Here is a 15450-nt window from a genome sequence, read left to right on the forward strand (position 1 = left end):
GATTTGGCCCAACAGTCTAACCTCCTGAAAAGTTTTCATTTGTGGGAGATGGGTGGGGAAATGAGGGGTTAGTGATTTATCAGTAGTCCAAAGTAATTAGTCTGACCAATCACAAGATAACATTAGAGAGATTAAGCATGACGTTTAAGAAAGAAATGCTTCCACTTAGGGAAGTGTCCAAGAAGGGAAGTGTCCCTTTAGAAAAGTGTCCACTAAGGATAGTGTTTATGAAGGGAAGTGTCCACTTAGGAAAGTGCTTACGAAGGGAAGTGTCCCTTTAGGAAAGTGTCCACTAAGGATAGTGTTTATGAAGGGAAGTGTCCACTTAGGAAAGTGCTTACGAAGGGAAGTGTCCCTTTAGGAAAGTGTCCACTAAGGATAGTGTTTATGAAGGGAAGTGTCCACTAAGGAAAGTGCTTACAAAGGGAAGTGTCCCTTTAGGAAAGTGTCCACTAAGGATAGTGTTTATGAAGGGAAGTGTCCACTTAGGAAAGTGCTTACGAAGGGAAGTGTCCCTTTAGGAAAGTGTCCACTAAGGATAGTGTTTATGAAGGGAAGTGTCCACTTAGGAAAGTGCTTACGAAGGGAAGTGTCCCTTTAGGAAAGTGTCCACTAAGGATAGTGTTTATGAAGGGAAGTGTCCACTAAGGAAAGTGCTTACAAAGGGAAGTGTCCCTTTAGGAAAGTGTCCACTAAGGATAGTGTTTATGAAGGGAAGTGTCCACTTAGGAAAGTGCTTACGAAGGGAAGTGTCCCTTTAGGAAAGTGTCCACTAAGGATAGTGTTCATGAAGGGAAGTGTCCACTAAGGAAAGTGCTTACGAAGGGAAGTGTCCCTTTAGGAAAGTGTCCACTAAGGATAGTGTTTATGAAGGGAAGTGTCCACTTAGGAAAGTGCTTACGAAGGGAAGTGTCCCTTTAGGAAAGTGTCCACTAAGGATAGTGTTTATGAAGGGAAGTGTCCACTTAGGAAAGTGCTTACGAAGGAAAGTGTCCACGAAGGGAAGTTTCCACTTAAGGAAGTGTTGATGAAGGGAAGTGTCAATGCCCAGGGGGGTACTCCGGCTTGTAAATGACGGGGATGATGGAAGGATTTTTTTGGGTTTGAAATTTTCGATTCCGGGATTTTTTTGGGTTGGAAAGTTTGGCAAGTAAGTTTTTGGGTTACTTGATTTAAATAGGGGATTTTTTTGGGGTATTAAAAACGAACTAAAGTGCCTTGGCGCGGCCTTGGCTAATTTATAATATGATGAATAAACAAACATGAGCGTTCGATTTTTATGGTTTTCTTTGTGTTATATTATTTCCCTTTCTGGCAATTTCGGGGTAAATTGATAAGGGATTTTTGGGGGGTTATTTTTGGTCCAGGGATTTTTTGGGGGTAATTTCGGAAGACTTAGGGATTTTTTTTGGTCCGGAGTTTTGCCTCCATTCGATCATCCCCGTCATTTACAAGCCGGAGTACCCTCCCTGGGTGTCAATGAAGGGAAGTGTCCCCTTAGGAAAATGTCAACTTAGGGAAGTGTCCAAGAAGGCAAGTCATGCCCTAGAAAAGTCTCCACTTAAGGAGGTGACCCCTTAGGTGAGTATCTGCTTATTGTAGTGACCCCTTAAGGAAGTGACCCCTTAGGGAAGTGACCCCTTAGGGAAGTGACCCCTTAGGGAAGTGTCCCCTTAGGGAAGTGTCCACATAGGGAAGCATCCCTTTTGGGAAGTGTCCCCTTAAAAAAGTGTCCCCTTTTGGAAAGTGTCCCCTCTGGGAAGTGTCCCTTTAGGGAAGTATCTGCTTATGGAAGTGACCTCTTTGGACAGAGTCTACTTAGGAAAGGATTCCCATCAGAGGTGGTTGTAGCCTGTTAAAGGCGTTTGATTAGTTGGAGAGCAGCATGAAAAACAGTGAGCGAAAAATAAGGGGAGGGATGTGGAGGAGAAGATGCTTCCTCTCCTTAGACCCCTTGCCATTTTTTTCTACTTGCCAGTCTTCACACTCTGTTTTTTTGCACTGCTTCCCAACTTACCGAACACCTGGAACATGGTAATGTGGTTTCGTGAGGGGGGGGGGGGGGGGGGATAGAATACCACCATAACAAGATAAGTTGGTTCTGAAAAACACTAACTGAAACTATTTTTTAATACTTCTCTTTCCAATTGTGAAAATACAATCATTTATAATAAGTAAACTATTCAAGGTATATTCTGGTTTACTGTAAAAGCCTTTAACCAGAAGAAATAAGATACCGTAACTCTTTCTGTCAACAAAAAAATCTCAACAGCGTAACAACCTAACAAGAAACAGTTCAACTGTTTGAACAGTGTTTCAAAGTTCTTCTTTTTTGTTATCTGCATTGAATATATTGCAGACACGTGCATCAGTAAAATGCAATTTACACTTCCTGTTACTGAGCAGGACTCTGTGACAACTTTAACAAACAGCATAACACTATAACTGTAACTGAAGAAAATGTAAATCATCTGTTCTTGTAACACATGCAGTCAAACCAGTGATATTCGAGGAAAATGTCCTTTGTAAGTGGACACAGGGTTAGGCTTTTGGTCCTGCAACAAGCAAACAAACAAACAGAAATTATAAATACACTGTCTATTAATTTGGCAACTTAACACAGCCACTGTAAGACAGTTGTAGCGGTACAAGAATGATTTTTGATTCTTGTCAGGAAAAAAAAGTGTTAGTCAAGGCTGTCATTAAGGTGATTCCTCAGTATGATTCCTCAGTAATAAAAACTAAGTATGGCTGCCCAATCTTGTTAGCCAATCGTGGTTATTCTGGGCAGCCATGCACTTTACTTTATTTCTTTTATTATTGTATTGTTAATTTAATTGAATGTAAAGGGTGCAAATAAAGTTGTTGTTGTTGTTGTTGTTGTATTACATTGCGCATCCTTACTGTGCAAAAATTTACGTGTGATTAGCGTGCACACATAAAAAATGGCGGGCTTTTTCTATACAGCTTGGCCCAAGACCATGGTTTTGTGAGCAGTGACCTGTAATTTTTACTGCATAATTTTGGTGTGAGTTGAGTTAGATGATTTAAAAAAAATTCATCGTCAGGAAACAAAGTTATACCAGGAGCTGAATGTATGGACAAAACTGTTACTCAAATTATGGCCTTGAAAAACCTTAGATTTTTGTAATTTTTTCCATAAGTTTTATATTACATTGTTTCTTATGCTCAAGACTTTCTATCTATCAAGTTTTTTGCTTAAGTACCACTTAAATGAAATTGGCTTTCAGCTACCGCAAAAGTTATGTAATGTAGACCGAAGGAACAAGTGATTAGTACCAGAACAGGCATTTGTTTGCAAGCACAGTGATTTATCTTTTTTATTTTATTTTTCGAAACAGTGCTTGGTAGGGAACATTGTGTGGTTCCAGAAAATATCCATACCCCAATCACCGAGGGAATTTCACGTAAGACCCCCCATCTGGAATTTCCGTTTTTGTTAAGAAAAATAAACCCCCCCGCCCCTCCGGAATTTCCAAAAGTATATTATTGTGTACCCCCCAGCCCCTCTGAAAAAAAAAAGATAAATTGTACAAATGCTCTAAATTTTTGGCCACCTCTCTTGTAAACAGTTATAGTGTTAATATCATAGGTGACAAATTACTCCTTAATTTCGGTGCAAAATTTTAACGTTAATTTATAATTTCACATGTGAAATTATAAAATTGCCATGGCAACGTAGTTAGCGGCAAGATGGCGTCCGTAATAAAAGATGTTTTAAAGCTTAAACTTTGTACATTTTCGCTTGAATTTCATCTTAGCCAGCTAGCTTTGGCCATGTAATAAAACTTTTGATGATATTTTATATTTCAAAACGTCAAAACGACTTCTAGACTTAAGCCAATATACATAAATGGCATCGAGCAGATTTTTGAGCGTTTTACACGGGCACCGTTTTCAGTTCATTCAAGACGAACTACGGTCATAATTTGAGAAATAATTGACAGTTGATTCATCTTTGAAACTTTTTGTCAACAGTAAAAAGGAATCTCTAAAAGGTTTTCTTCAAAGACTAAAAAACCTTGGGAACTTGAGCAAAATGTATGCTTTCAACTTTTCAAAGCTCGGAGTTCGCGATGCAATATATACAAGTCAAAAACCTACGATTGCAAGCGTAATTTGTCACCTATGATATTAAAATGTAATCAAATGGTATACTCGTGAAATTAGGAAATAATTTCACTTGCATTTTGTCAAAATGCTAATAATTTCCCTCGCCTAAAGGCTCGGGAAATTATAAGCGTTTTGACAAAAAGCGCTTGAAATTATTTCCTAATTTCACTCGTCACCATTTGATTACCATATGTTTAAACGATACATACATTTACTGTTGAAGACAAAATACATTAATTTCCTCAAAAGTAAACAGACAAAATATCTGGTAGTCACTTGTCAAATGACCTTGTTGTATAACCATCCACCCTTTTCATTCCAATCGCTTTAGAAAACCGCTAAATGTATCAGAACACGGATTTGAAAAGTGTTGATATAACCATTCACCGTAGACGTGATCACAAAATCGCTCATGCTCGCTGAGAAAGCAAAATTTAACAGGAAAATTACAAACAAATAGCCAGAAATAACAAGAACAAGTTAATCTTGAGTTTCTGACATCATTACACTTTTTTCATTGCTAAATAAATATACATGAAACTTTTCACAAACAAGGACGATTTTTCCTTCGATTCAACGTTTGATACCAGTGCATTTCGGTCAAACCAAGTTTCCAGGGACTGGTAACAAGTAATGGCAGCCGCATCCACTGATGAACATGGAGGATTTCAGTGAAATTATTTGCTTTCAGTGTGCTTTCAGGAGAAAGAAAACCTGTTTTAAATGTAAAGCAATTGTGAATCAAGAACCCAGGGTGCTATTTTTGCTATGTAAAACATTTGTAGAGTAGGTAAGAAACGACTTTTGAAACTAGTTTGCACTGCATCAAACTTGACCGTCTGGAAACGTAATTTCACTGGCAACCCTCCTCCTCTTCAGAATTTCCTGGGCCCTTGACCGACCCCCCCCCCCCCCCAACCCCTCTGGAATTTGCAATTCCATCCGTGGTGGGGGTATAGATATTTTCTGGAACCACACATTCATGGCAAAGGGTCAAACAAATCTGTTGTCAAGTTTTACTTCTGAGGAATCACCATAATAGTCCGGCGGCTTAGCTCCTGAATTGTGCGATTTTTGATACAAGCACAAAACTTTGCAGGATTACAGCATACTAATCAATTCTTGATATAGTGCCAATGCCAATTTCCTATTTTCAGCTAGTAAACAGCAATGAAATTTTCAGCCCAGAGCCCCCCTGCCCCTTCCCCACAAAGTATTTCTTCTTGTACTTTTATAAACCTTTCATTGTTGACTTTTATTCATAAATACAGATATGAACGCTTTTAATTAGGCTTACAATGGTTATTTTTTACCATCTGTTTGATACCAATAATTTAATAGGAAAATATTGCATGGGAAAAGATTTTTCGTTCCCCGCCCTCTGCTCCCTCGCGTCTTTCGTTTTGCGCCAGCGTCCAGGTCTCTCGCTAGCATTTCATTCTAAATTTTGTATGTGCGACTTGGTATAACTATCTGGCATAATAGTATTTGTCTATAAACCAGGAAAAACAAATATTTCATGAAATTTCATTGATTTTAACCCTACCCAGACCGGGAGGGGCGGAAAGTGCCCGCGCTGACTTTGAACGCTTATAACTTTTTCAAGTTCAACCACACGCTACCAAACTTTGCGAGTTTATCTAAAATTTATCTGGAAATAATTTGGTAGGGTAAGTTGTTGTGTCAGGAACTTGACGTCACCATGGCAACGGCATTTTGACAGGCATGTTCCCCAATTTTGTAATTTTCGTGTTTCTTTAATGAAAAATAATTTTAATGCAATTATGTTCATCCTTTTACGGTTTTTAAGCACAGTTTTATTGATTTTGAGTACTTTGCAGTAATTTTGGGCGGTTTTATGACGTTTTGGAAAAAATTCGAAATCCAAGATGGCGGATCCAAGATGGCGGCTGTTTTGACATTATGATGTAATTGTCACGTCATCTTTTATATTCCCTAAGTTTCATTGTGATTGCTTAAATATTCTGGAAGTTACGGAGGTCTGAAAGGATCCAAAAAAGCCTGGTCTGATTAGGCTTAACAGGGTTCAAAATAGCAGCCGGCTGTCGGCGGTAGCCGGCAGTTTGACGACACTTGCCGGCTGCTTTTCACCGAGGAAAAAGAAAATATCATGCCTTGATCGGCCAATCGAGATCAAAGTTGCGATAATGTTGAAGTAAACATTTCATATCAGAAAATAAAGCAGCTACAGGGCTAGAAAGTGCGACTCACCGGTCGCTAATGCGACCAAAATTTCATCTTTGTCGACGAAAACTTCTGGTTTTTAGTTGCCAACGTGGCGACTTCATTTCTGTGTTAAGAATAATAACGGGCCGCCCCACCTTCTCAGGTATTGTGTCCCTCCAAAAAAATATATTGAAGATCTTATTTGCTTCTCAAACATTCAAAATAAGAAAAGAAGTCACATTGCTCCACTCCATTCTTTTGCTTTGCCTTAAAACATTCTATCACTTCGGAAAACTTGCAAATGGCCAACTGTGTTTGAAATCGCCCCAGAATGCATCTGGGTACGTCATGTATGCAGATGGATTGTGTCCCTTGAAAATGCATAGCTCTCTATTAAACAGCCGGGAAAAAATGAGCTTTGACAAAAAAAGCCGACAAATTCAGGCTTATAACGAAATTTTATTTTGAACCCTGGCTTAATAAATTAAGGTTTCCATGGAAACCGGTGTTTTTCGGGCTTGGCACTATATCTGAAAAAAATTCTGTTGGTGACCACTTTCACTGTGCCAAGTTTCATGCTTGTATCAAAAAGTGCACAATTCAACTAAAATTTCGAGCTAAGCCGCCGGACTATAAGGGTGGTAACCCATGTCAGCCCGGTTTGCATGATTTTACGGGTAAATATGTTGATTAATTGGTGTTACCTAACACTGGTGTACAGAGCAAAATGCTACGGGTGATAACTGCTGACCATAGTGTTATGTAAATGTTTATTCAGCACACTTTCAGTCAAAGGTCTTTTTGAGACTTTGACTATTTTACTTGATGTATCGTGTTTTATTATTGTCACAGTGATGTCATATGACTCTCGTTATGTCATCTCGCATTTTACCGTTGCTTACTAGTGGTAACCACAGGTTAGAAAGTGCGGGCCTCGATGCAGTTAAGAGAAAGTACTGGGAGGGAAGTGTTTTTTGTTAGTTTGGAAAATACTTCAAGTCGAAGTTTTTGGGAAGTTTTCCAGAAGTTGGCATAACTGTGGTAATTGAGATTTCTTTTATAAACTGCGGTTATTTATTGGGAGTCCACCAAGAATTAACAGTGCATCGTTCTTTGCGGAAAAAAAGATTCCTCGACTTCCTGTTTGAACAACACATTTTCGGATCCTTTCGCATTGTAAGCGTTCATGATGGAAGAAGAAATAACTTAAGTCACCTCATTTCACGGCAATTTTTTCAACAGGTCACGAAAATTTTTCAGACAGTGTCGATAAATCACTGGACAAAAGAAAATTATTCCGAGTAAGGTCGAGTAACGCGTCACGCTTAAGTCACGAATGTTTTTTATCGTTTCCTATTGCCGCGAACCGATCAGAGTTGTTTTTTTTATTGACAGTTTTGCGAAGTGTAGTCGATCACGCGGTGTGAATTGAGATGTGATTTTCCTCCGTCGGCAAACTCGCTTTGTTGTCAGTGTTATAAGGAATTTCTCGAGAATAACCGTTGTTGGAATCATTCGCTTTGCTGTAGTTTATCTGTGATACAATCACAGCAAATCTTCTCAAAAGCAACACCTATAAAACAACGTCTGCAAAGCGTAATGTCTGCAAGACAGGAGCCTCGATCAAATGTGACAAACTGTTGATTTTTCGCATTCTTATCGCTCTTGGAGACAAGATTTTTCTCTTCCGGTGTTACGACAAACTGTCGTGATTGACACATTTTTTGCATTCCGATCGTTCTTAGTGGAAGAACAAAATTTTCAACTTCTGGTTTGCAGATAGCCTTTATAAACGTGGCGCGCACGTGTAATACGCAATCCGCTGGTCACTGTCAAGATTAGGGTTGTGGGCCTCTCTTGGGCCCGCAATTACTTTATTAACAGTTTAATGGTGCCATGTGACAGCAGTGAAACAGTAATGAAACGTGATAGCTGCATAGCAGCACTGTGTAACAATCAAAGCCTCACGACAAATATATAACAGAAAAAGCACATTGCATAGCACTTTGCTTACCACATCCTGTGATCAGGCATCTTAGGCAAGTGGCTCAAACATGTAAGGCTGGATTCCAAGCTCCTGATCAAAAATCATATCAAAATCATCATACTCGTCATAATCGTCATAGTCATCATAATCGTCATCCTCATCATAATCATCATATTCATCATCATCTTCCTCATCATAGACATAGTCATAGTAAGCATCAGTAACTTTACACCTATTTTGCACTGGCACTGGATCACCAGGAAGGACATAGGTTCTCCAAGCAAACTGAAGTCTTGTGATGCCTTCTTCGCCTTGTGAGTCGACAACTGCACCAGCCACCCCTGCTAGAAATCCAAATGATCCTGATGGAGTCTCGGAATGGAATGACCCGCCATCACCTCCAAAGGGACCATAGCTTTTTGGCTTGCCGTCAGTATCGCGCTTGTTGGAGTAAAATGTCAAGCTATCAATCATCCAACCAGATCTAGCTTCAACTTTAACAATCCTTTCATTTTCTTCCAAATGAAATTGATGATGTTCAGACTGAGGTGAGTTTCCGCCAAGCATCACCACCTTGTCACCATTGTAAAAAATCTTTAGGCCCCCAAGCACAGGTCTCCCATCCCAGGTTCGAATCCACAGTTCCATTCCCTTTATGTAGACGTCATTGTCTAAATCTTGAACTGCCTTTTCATCTGAGTGATTCGAGGATTCAGGTTTCACCTGCCCTCCATTGGCAAAGGCGCGCCCCCAGGTGACGACATATTTGGCAAATTTCCTTGGAGCCGCCCACTTTCCATCTGTTGAATCTTTCTCAGGGGGGTCCATTTTCAGCTTTTGGGCCTTCACCACTGTGTCTTCACAGGTGTCTGCCACAAGCTTGTGTGATGTAAGTTCCTTGAGATATGACTCTGATAAAGTTGGAAGTCTGACCAAGGACAACAATTTTGGAAGATAATCTTTTCGATTCTCGACATCGTGTTCGATGTAGCGGAACACCGCTTGCAGCACGATCTTCTCCCTTTCTTCGACACAAGGAATCACACCTCCGACCACCACACAGATCCCTTCTTCTGCAAGCAGATCGGTCAGAAGATTGAACGGAAGAGCCAAGAATTCTTCTTTCTTGCAGACTTCTGTGAAATGCCTCAAGGCGTGTTTTTTGGCCTCTTTCTTCAGCTCTTCCAGCGCAAACAAATCTGCTAGGTGCCAAATGCCTAGACAGGTTTTATCATCGACAGCACCTTTCAAAAAATCCCCGCAGGATTTCTTCACGAACTCTACACCGAGATAATTTGCTGCTTCGAGCAAAGTTTGGACATTCTCCTTGGTGATATCGATATTCCCCGAATATGCGAATTCTATCAAATCGCTAACAGCACTTTCGTCTAAACCAAGCATTTCGACCTCTTTCTTCTTTCCATCTTCCCAGTTAGCTCCAAGAAGAGCTTCAAAGTAAGGGCTGAACGAAGCCAGCACAACACGATGAGCGGGCACCTTTCGTTTTTCGCCGATTTTCAGGGTAACATCAGAGTATCTGCCATCTTTGTACATAGTTAAAAGTCCGTTGAGGAGGTTGGAACCATGCTTTGAATCAACAAGGTGTAATTTATCGAGATCTTTGGAGAAAGACCTTTTCAAAAGAGGCATATCTCCCTTCTTGCCCGCCGCCATGTCGATCTTTCGGTTTTGGCTCACGTGTGCATGTTCACCGGCGCAAACTACTAACCAGCTCCCATTGGGGAAGTCTTTGGTCACGGTCCTACGCTCCCCCACTCCTCACAGGTCAGTCTCCTACGAGTTGGAAATTTCAACAAGTTTGTAAACAATTATTGGATGAAGTTTTTGTGATATCCGGAATAATCAAGGTCGAGGTACGTGTTATCAGCCGAAGCCGAAGGCAGAGGCTGATAACACTTACAGAGACCTTGATTATTCCGAATATCACATAAACCGAATCTAATAATTGTTTTATCATACATTGTTTTTCTGGAAAAGGAAGTAATGACAAACGATTTCAACCTGTTTCAAAACTTGTGCTAACTCCGGCTGGTCGTCCACTAAATCGTGGAATAGTTCCTTCCCAATTTTTGTTAGTCATTTTGTGTTTTCCGAGTCTTAAATTTATTGTCAGCAATTTTTGAACTTTGGTCAAACTATTTCTCGGCCGCGAACTATGAATTTCCTTCGCCGCCAGATGCCTGACACATTGCTTTTGGAAATCATGCATTGCGCGCTCAACCTACAGATTAGTGAATAATCTGCTAGCAGATTACCTTATTATAGGAAATTAACGCTTGTGTAAATTAAGGTATTTGAAATTAACGCGACTTAAATTAACGCGAATCGAATCGAAGGAAATATTACTTCCCAATAAAGGAAATTAACGCGAAAGAGAGGGTATCATTTCCAAATGAAGGAAATTAACGCGACGTACACAAAGAAAAACTCTTATTGAGACAAAAGGAACAAGTTTATTTCAACTTAAGGCGTATGATCCAAGACGGAAACAATGTTCGTGATACTAAACCCAAACGTATGGGTTAAGCAAAGGAATCTCACCGCTTCGAGCGTCCACCCTGAAGAGATAAGAACGTCTGGACTGTATTGAAAAATTGGGGCAAAATAATGGAAATTAAGGTCGCGGAAATTAACGCTCCACTTAATTAACGGCGCGGAAATTAACGTTCACAAAAATTAACGCGACTTAGATTAACGCGAATTTTTGGAATTCGCCAGTTCGCGTTAATTTCATGAAGCGTTAATTTCCTATAATAAGGTATTCACTAATCTGTAGGTTGCGCGGGGTTGCGCGGATTCCCAGAATTAGCTGTAGGCTCTAAGCCAATGAGAATACAGCTAGTGACTACAATGTATAATTATTTACATTATTTGTTTTCCTTAATTATCACAGTAGTGCTAACTGCTAAATACCTTAACACTTAAATAAAGTGATTTATATTTTATCATTTATTTTATCTATACTTTTCTGTACTTGAATTATTGTGGTAAAGTTACCGAATGTTGTTTTGAACAAAATAACGGAATTTTTGCGAAAGCTCCTGATTATAATTAATCGTCATTTCGAAAAGGAGTGTCTGAATGGGGGTACCCCGATAACACTTAACACTTAATTTTTTGGCTCTGCAACATGAAACAGTTAAATTTTTAGGCAACTTAACACTAACAGTAAAAAAATTCACTGTAACAGTAAATTTTATCCAGAAAGAAACAAAAAAAGGCTCCAAAAAGGCCAATATTACTTTGTTTAGTATATGAAGAAGTTTTCGGCCACATTCCGACAATTTCCGGTCATATCGGAAGATTTCTAAAGATTACCGAATATTCCCGAAGACTGCCAAATATTTCCGAAGACTACAGAAGATGTCCTAAGACTACCGAAGATTTCCGAGACGAGAAATGCGAAAATTTCCAATGAGTTCATGAATGTTTTATCCGATTTTTGTAGAGCAGATATGAAGCTATAATGCTAAAATTTTTCACGAGAAACCTTCCAAACACTTAACAATATTTTCTCCGGAAACAATAAACATTAAAAAATTGGCCAATTAAACAGCAAACACTAAAAATGAGGGCAAATAGAGCAGTTTTCAATTTAGTGTCGTAAAACCAAAACCAAGGTAATTACTCTGGCCAATCACAAAGGACACAGTCGAAGCAAGGGAACCAATGACAACTCGAAGCAAATACATGTAGCCGGCACAAAGCGCGGGAAAACGTGCGCGAGCGAGTGACGATTGGTTTTGGTTTTAGTTCTGATCGGCTGAGAAAGTGGCGCGAGATTTTTTAACCAATCACTAAGCGTAGTAATGCAAAACCAAAGCAAACGCAATTTACTTTCGACACTCGAGTGAAAACCGCTCTAACGCTAAACACTAGACCCCATTCAGACCCTCAAAAAGCAACACCACAAACAACGAAGAACTCAGGAAGTAGCTTTCCGTCCCACTCTTTCCAAAAGCTAACCATGAACAAGTGCCAGTTTTCCAGCTAAAATAATAGGGCGCTTTCCATTTGGAAAATAAATCCCGAAATTTTGGTGTGAATTTCCGGGAATTTCTAAACGGGAAAATGTTGTTTCATTTTGTCGCAAATTTCGCTTGTGTTTGCTACCAAACATATGTTTATGATCAGTCCATGAGGTTATTAAGTTTCTCACATCGTGATCCCGCCAGTCCTACCAAGTCTGCAGCTTGTTGCTGTTGTTGGATGTCACATTTTCTGGCTGATAGGGCGAGGGTGAACGACTGGAATCTAAAGATTAAATTACCTACCATTTTCCCCCGAACTATAACTCTTCCCTGCTGCTGACTAACACATAAACAAACGTTAGAGATAAGATTGGTGTGATAAGTGATTATTGGAGGCACACAAATTTGGTTTGAAAACTCGTACTCGTACTCAATCTCGTACTCGTAGTCCAATCTGAAGGTCGCTAATGTTCCATCGAATGCGTTGCGAGCAAGCAACACGAACACTGGTACATCATGACCTCTGACGAAATGGCGGTGAAAATTAAATTTGGTTGCGGTGGGCCTGGAACTGGTAAAGATTACCGGGAAATACGCGAGAAACCAGTCGGGATGTTCCAACCGCGAAAACGGGACTACCTTTTGAGCAGTTCCACTTTTCCAGGAGTTTTCCAGTCAGTTGAACCGAAAAAACGTTTTCCATTTAGAGTAACGCCGCAAAAAAAATAATAAGCGCCGCCCCCGAATAAGCGCCGCAGTCCCGATGCGGCGCCTATTCGAGGAATTCTGTTAAACTAAAAACAGCACTACAAAGCAACTCTAAAACAAACTTTGACCTTTCTTTCCATCAAAAACGATGTTTTGCAGTTCAAAGTGATTGTTTTACCGCTCGCCCATTAGTTTTTCTATTTAATCCAACATTCTTACAATACGTAGTTCTGTAAATGTTTTGAAGGCCGTAAACTTTGCCAGACAGCTAGCGCCACTTCTTTCTTCAACAAGAGTCAAATACTGACCATCAAAATACGCTATTTTCAATTACTATTAAAGATTAGATTCTTAGTGGCATCCAAATTTTAAATAAGCGCCGCCCTCGAATAAGCGCCGCACTCGAGGCGCGAAAAATTTAATAAGCGCCGCGGCCCTTTTCAAGTAAATACGGTTTCCCCAAACCGGAATTTTCGGAATTTACGACAAAATGGAAAGCGCCCATAAAAGACTCCGAGCCCACGGTTTTTCGGCAGGCAGCCGTTGCTTGGTAACATACGGCTTTAACTGAACAAAAAGAGCGAATTTTGGATACCTTTGTGAGAAACTGTTTGTTGTAAGCTGTTATGATATAAGCTGGTCGGACGGCAATGAAAGCTGATTTCTACTTCAACTAGTTATGGACTTATCAAAATACTCTCCGATTTGAACTCAACAGACTTCGTTAAAAAAAATCCGAAAAAAGCCTTTGGTGCATTTTCCTTTTTAATTAAGGCACGTGTGAAAATAACTTATTTATATGGTACTGAAATTATCTAAAACGATATGAAACACAAAACAAGCTTTTACAACCTCTGCTGTAGTCGACAAATGGCAAAGAAGGACGTCCTACAGAAGATCGCGTTTTTCTGATTTCACACCAGATGGTGAAATTATGTTTTATATTATGTACTTCGGGGACATGCAACACGATTTCTTCGTTTTCGGGCTGTGCGGTATATATCGTTATTACTATTGCTTGATTCAATAAATTTGAAATAATGTACGTTGCGATCAAGATGATTTTTTATGATCGAGGTTGCGTTAACGTTCTATACTTATGCCGTCAAATTCAAAATTGTAGTCCGGCGGCTTAGCTCCTGAATTGTGCGATTTTTGATACAAGCACAAAACTTTGCAGGATTACAAGCATTTGCATACTAATCAATTCTTGATATAGTGCCAACGCCAATTTCTCATTTTCAGCTAGTAAACAGCAATGAAATTTTCAGCCAAGAGGCCCCTCCCCCACGAAGTACTTCTTCTTTACTTTTATAAACCTTTTATTGTAGAATTTTATTTATAAATACAGATATGAATGCTTTAAATTAGGCTTACAATTGTTATTTTTTACCATCTTTTTTATACCAGTAATTTAGTTGGAAATTATTGCGTGGGAAAAGATTTTTCGTTCCCCGCCCTGGCGACCTCTGCCCCCTTGCGTCTTTCGTTTTGCGCTAGCGTCCAGGTCTCTCGCGATCGGTGAACCGTTCGCTAACAGAAGAAAAATAGGAAAATATAGGGCTGTGAACAGTCTAAATTACAGCATTTCATTCTAAATTTTGTACGTGCGACTTGGTATCACTACCTGACATAATAGTATTTGTTTATAAACCCGCTGCTCCTGCTAGTATCAATTTCAGAACGATCCTAGACAGAGTCAAGAGGCGCGCCACTCGCTGGATACTAAGAACTAGAATCGGCGAGATGTCCTACAAACAACGACTGCTGACTCTTCACTTGCAACCACTAACATATGACAGGGAACTGAGAGATCTTTTATTTCTCTATAACTGTATTTCTGGATACACTTTGTCACGCATAAAACCTGCTTACTGTAAAACCGCAAACAGCTTCTTTTTTCAATAAAATTGTAAACCCTTGGAACACTATCTGTAATCTCGCCCCTCACGACAAATTTTCTAGCCTTAGTTTATTTAAATATTTTCTGCGCGCCACTTATTTTACTGCACACTACCTGTGATAATGACATGCCTTGCACCTAGTTCCTCTTACGTAACTGCCCTTGCCACCGCTCTTAATTTTTGGTGACTTAATTATATTATCTGCATCTTGTTTTCTAACTACAGCTAAAAGTAATCAGTTAGATTTTTAACCATAATTTTTAACTATAAGTAATTAATTAGATTTATTGGATTTTTTTTTAAACATTTAATATTTTTATCGCCATTCTTACTAGTTTTTAGGGTTGCGCCTCGCATGTTTAACATTATTTTCTGTTACGGAACGTTTTTCGGTAAAAAGGTAGATTTTGAAACAACCGATCTTCTGTTATCGTAAAGCTAGTGTATAGGTGTTTTACACCTGCTCTTAGAACAAAGCCTTCGAATAAGAAATGAGCTCCAGGTTTTAAGGGCGTGAAAAGTAATATCCTCAGAATTT

At 39.5% G+C, this 15450-nt stretch overlaps 1 protein-coding gene across 1 annotated transcript; it reads right to left on the bottom strand.

Moving 5' to 3' along the window:
* Positions 1-2095: 2095 nt before the first annotated feature.
* Positions 2096-10012, bottom strand: LOC144645999 (kelch-like protein 7). Its single transcript, XM_078505515.1, has 2 exons — positions 8336-10012; positions 2096-2555 (listed from the first exon to the last, which is right to left on the bottom strand). The coding sequence occupies exon 1, from the start codon at positions 9980-9982 to the stop codon at positions 8357-8359; it is 1626 nt and encodes a 541-aa protein (XP_078361641.1). The 5' UTR covers positions 9983-10012; the 3' UTR covers positions 2096-2555; positions 8336-8356.
* Between the last annotated feature and the right edge of the window lie 5438 nt (positions 10013-15450).

The sequence above is a fragment of the Oculina patagonica genome, chromosome 3 (assembly GCF_052425735.1).
Source record: "Oculina patagonica isolate OP01 chromosome 3, crgOcupat, whole genome shotgun sequence".
NCBI lineage: Eukaryota > Metazoa > Cnidaria > Anthozoa > Scleractinia > Oculinidae > Oculina > Oculina patagonica.

What these genes read in the sequence shown, in the direction of transcription:
- LOC144645999 (XM_078505515.1), bottom strand. Translation starts at nt 9,982, where the DNA reads ATGGCGGCGGGCAAGAAGGGAGATATGCCTCTTTTGAAAAGGTCTTTC.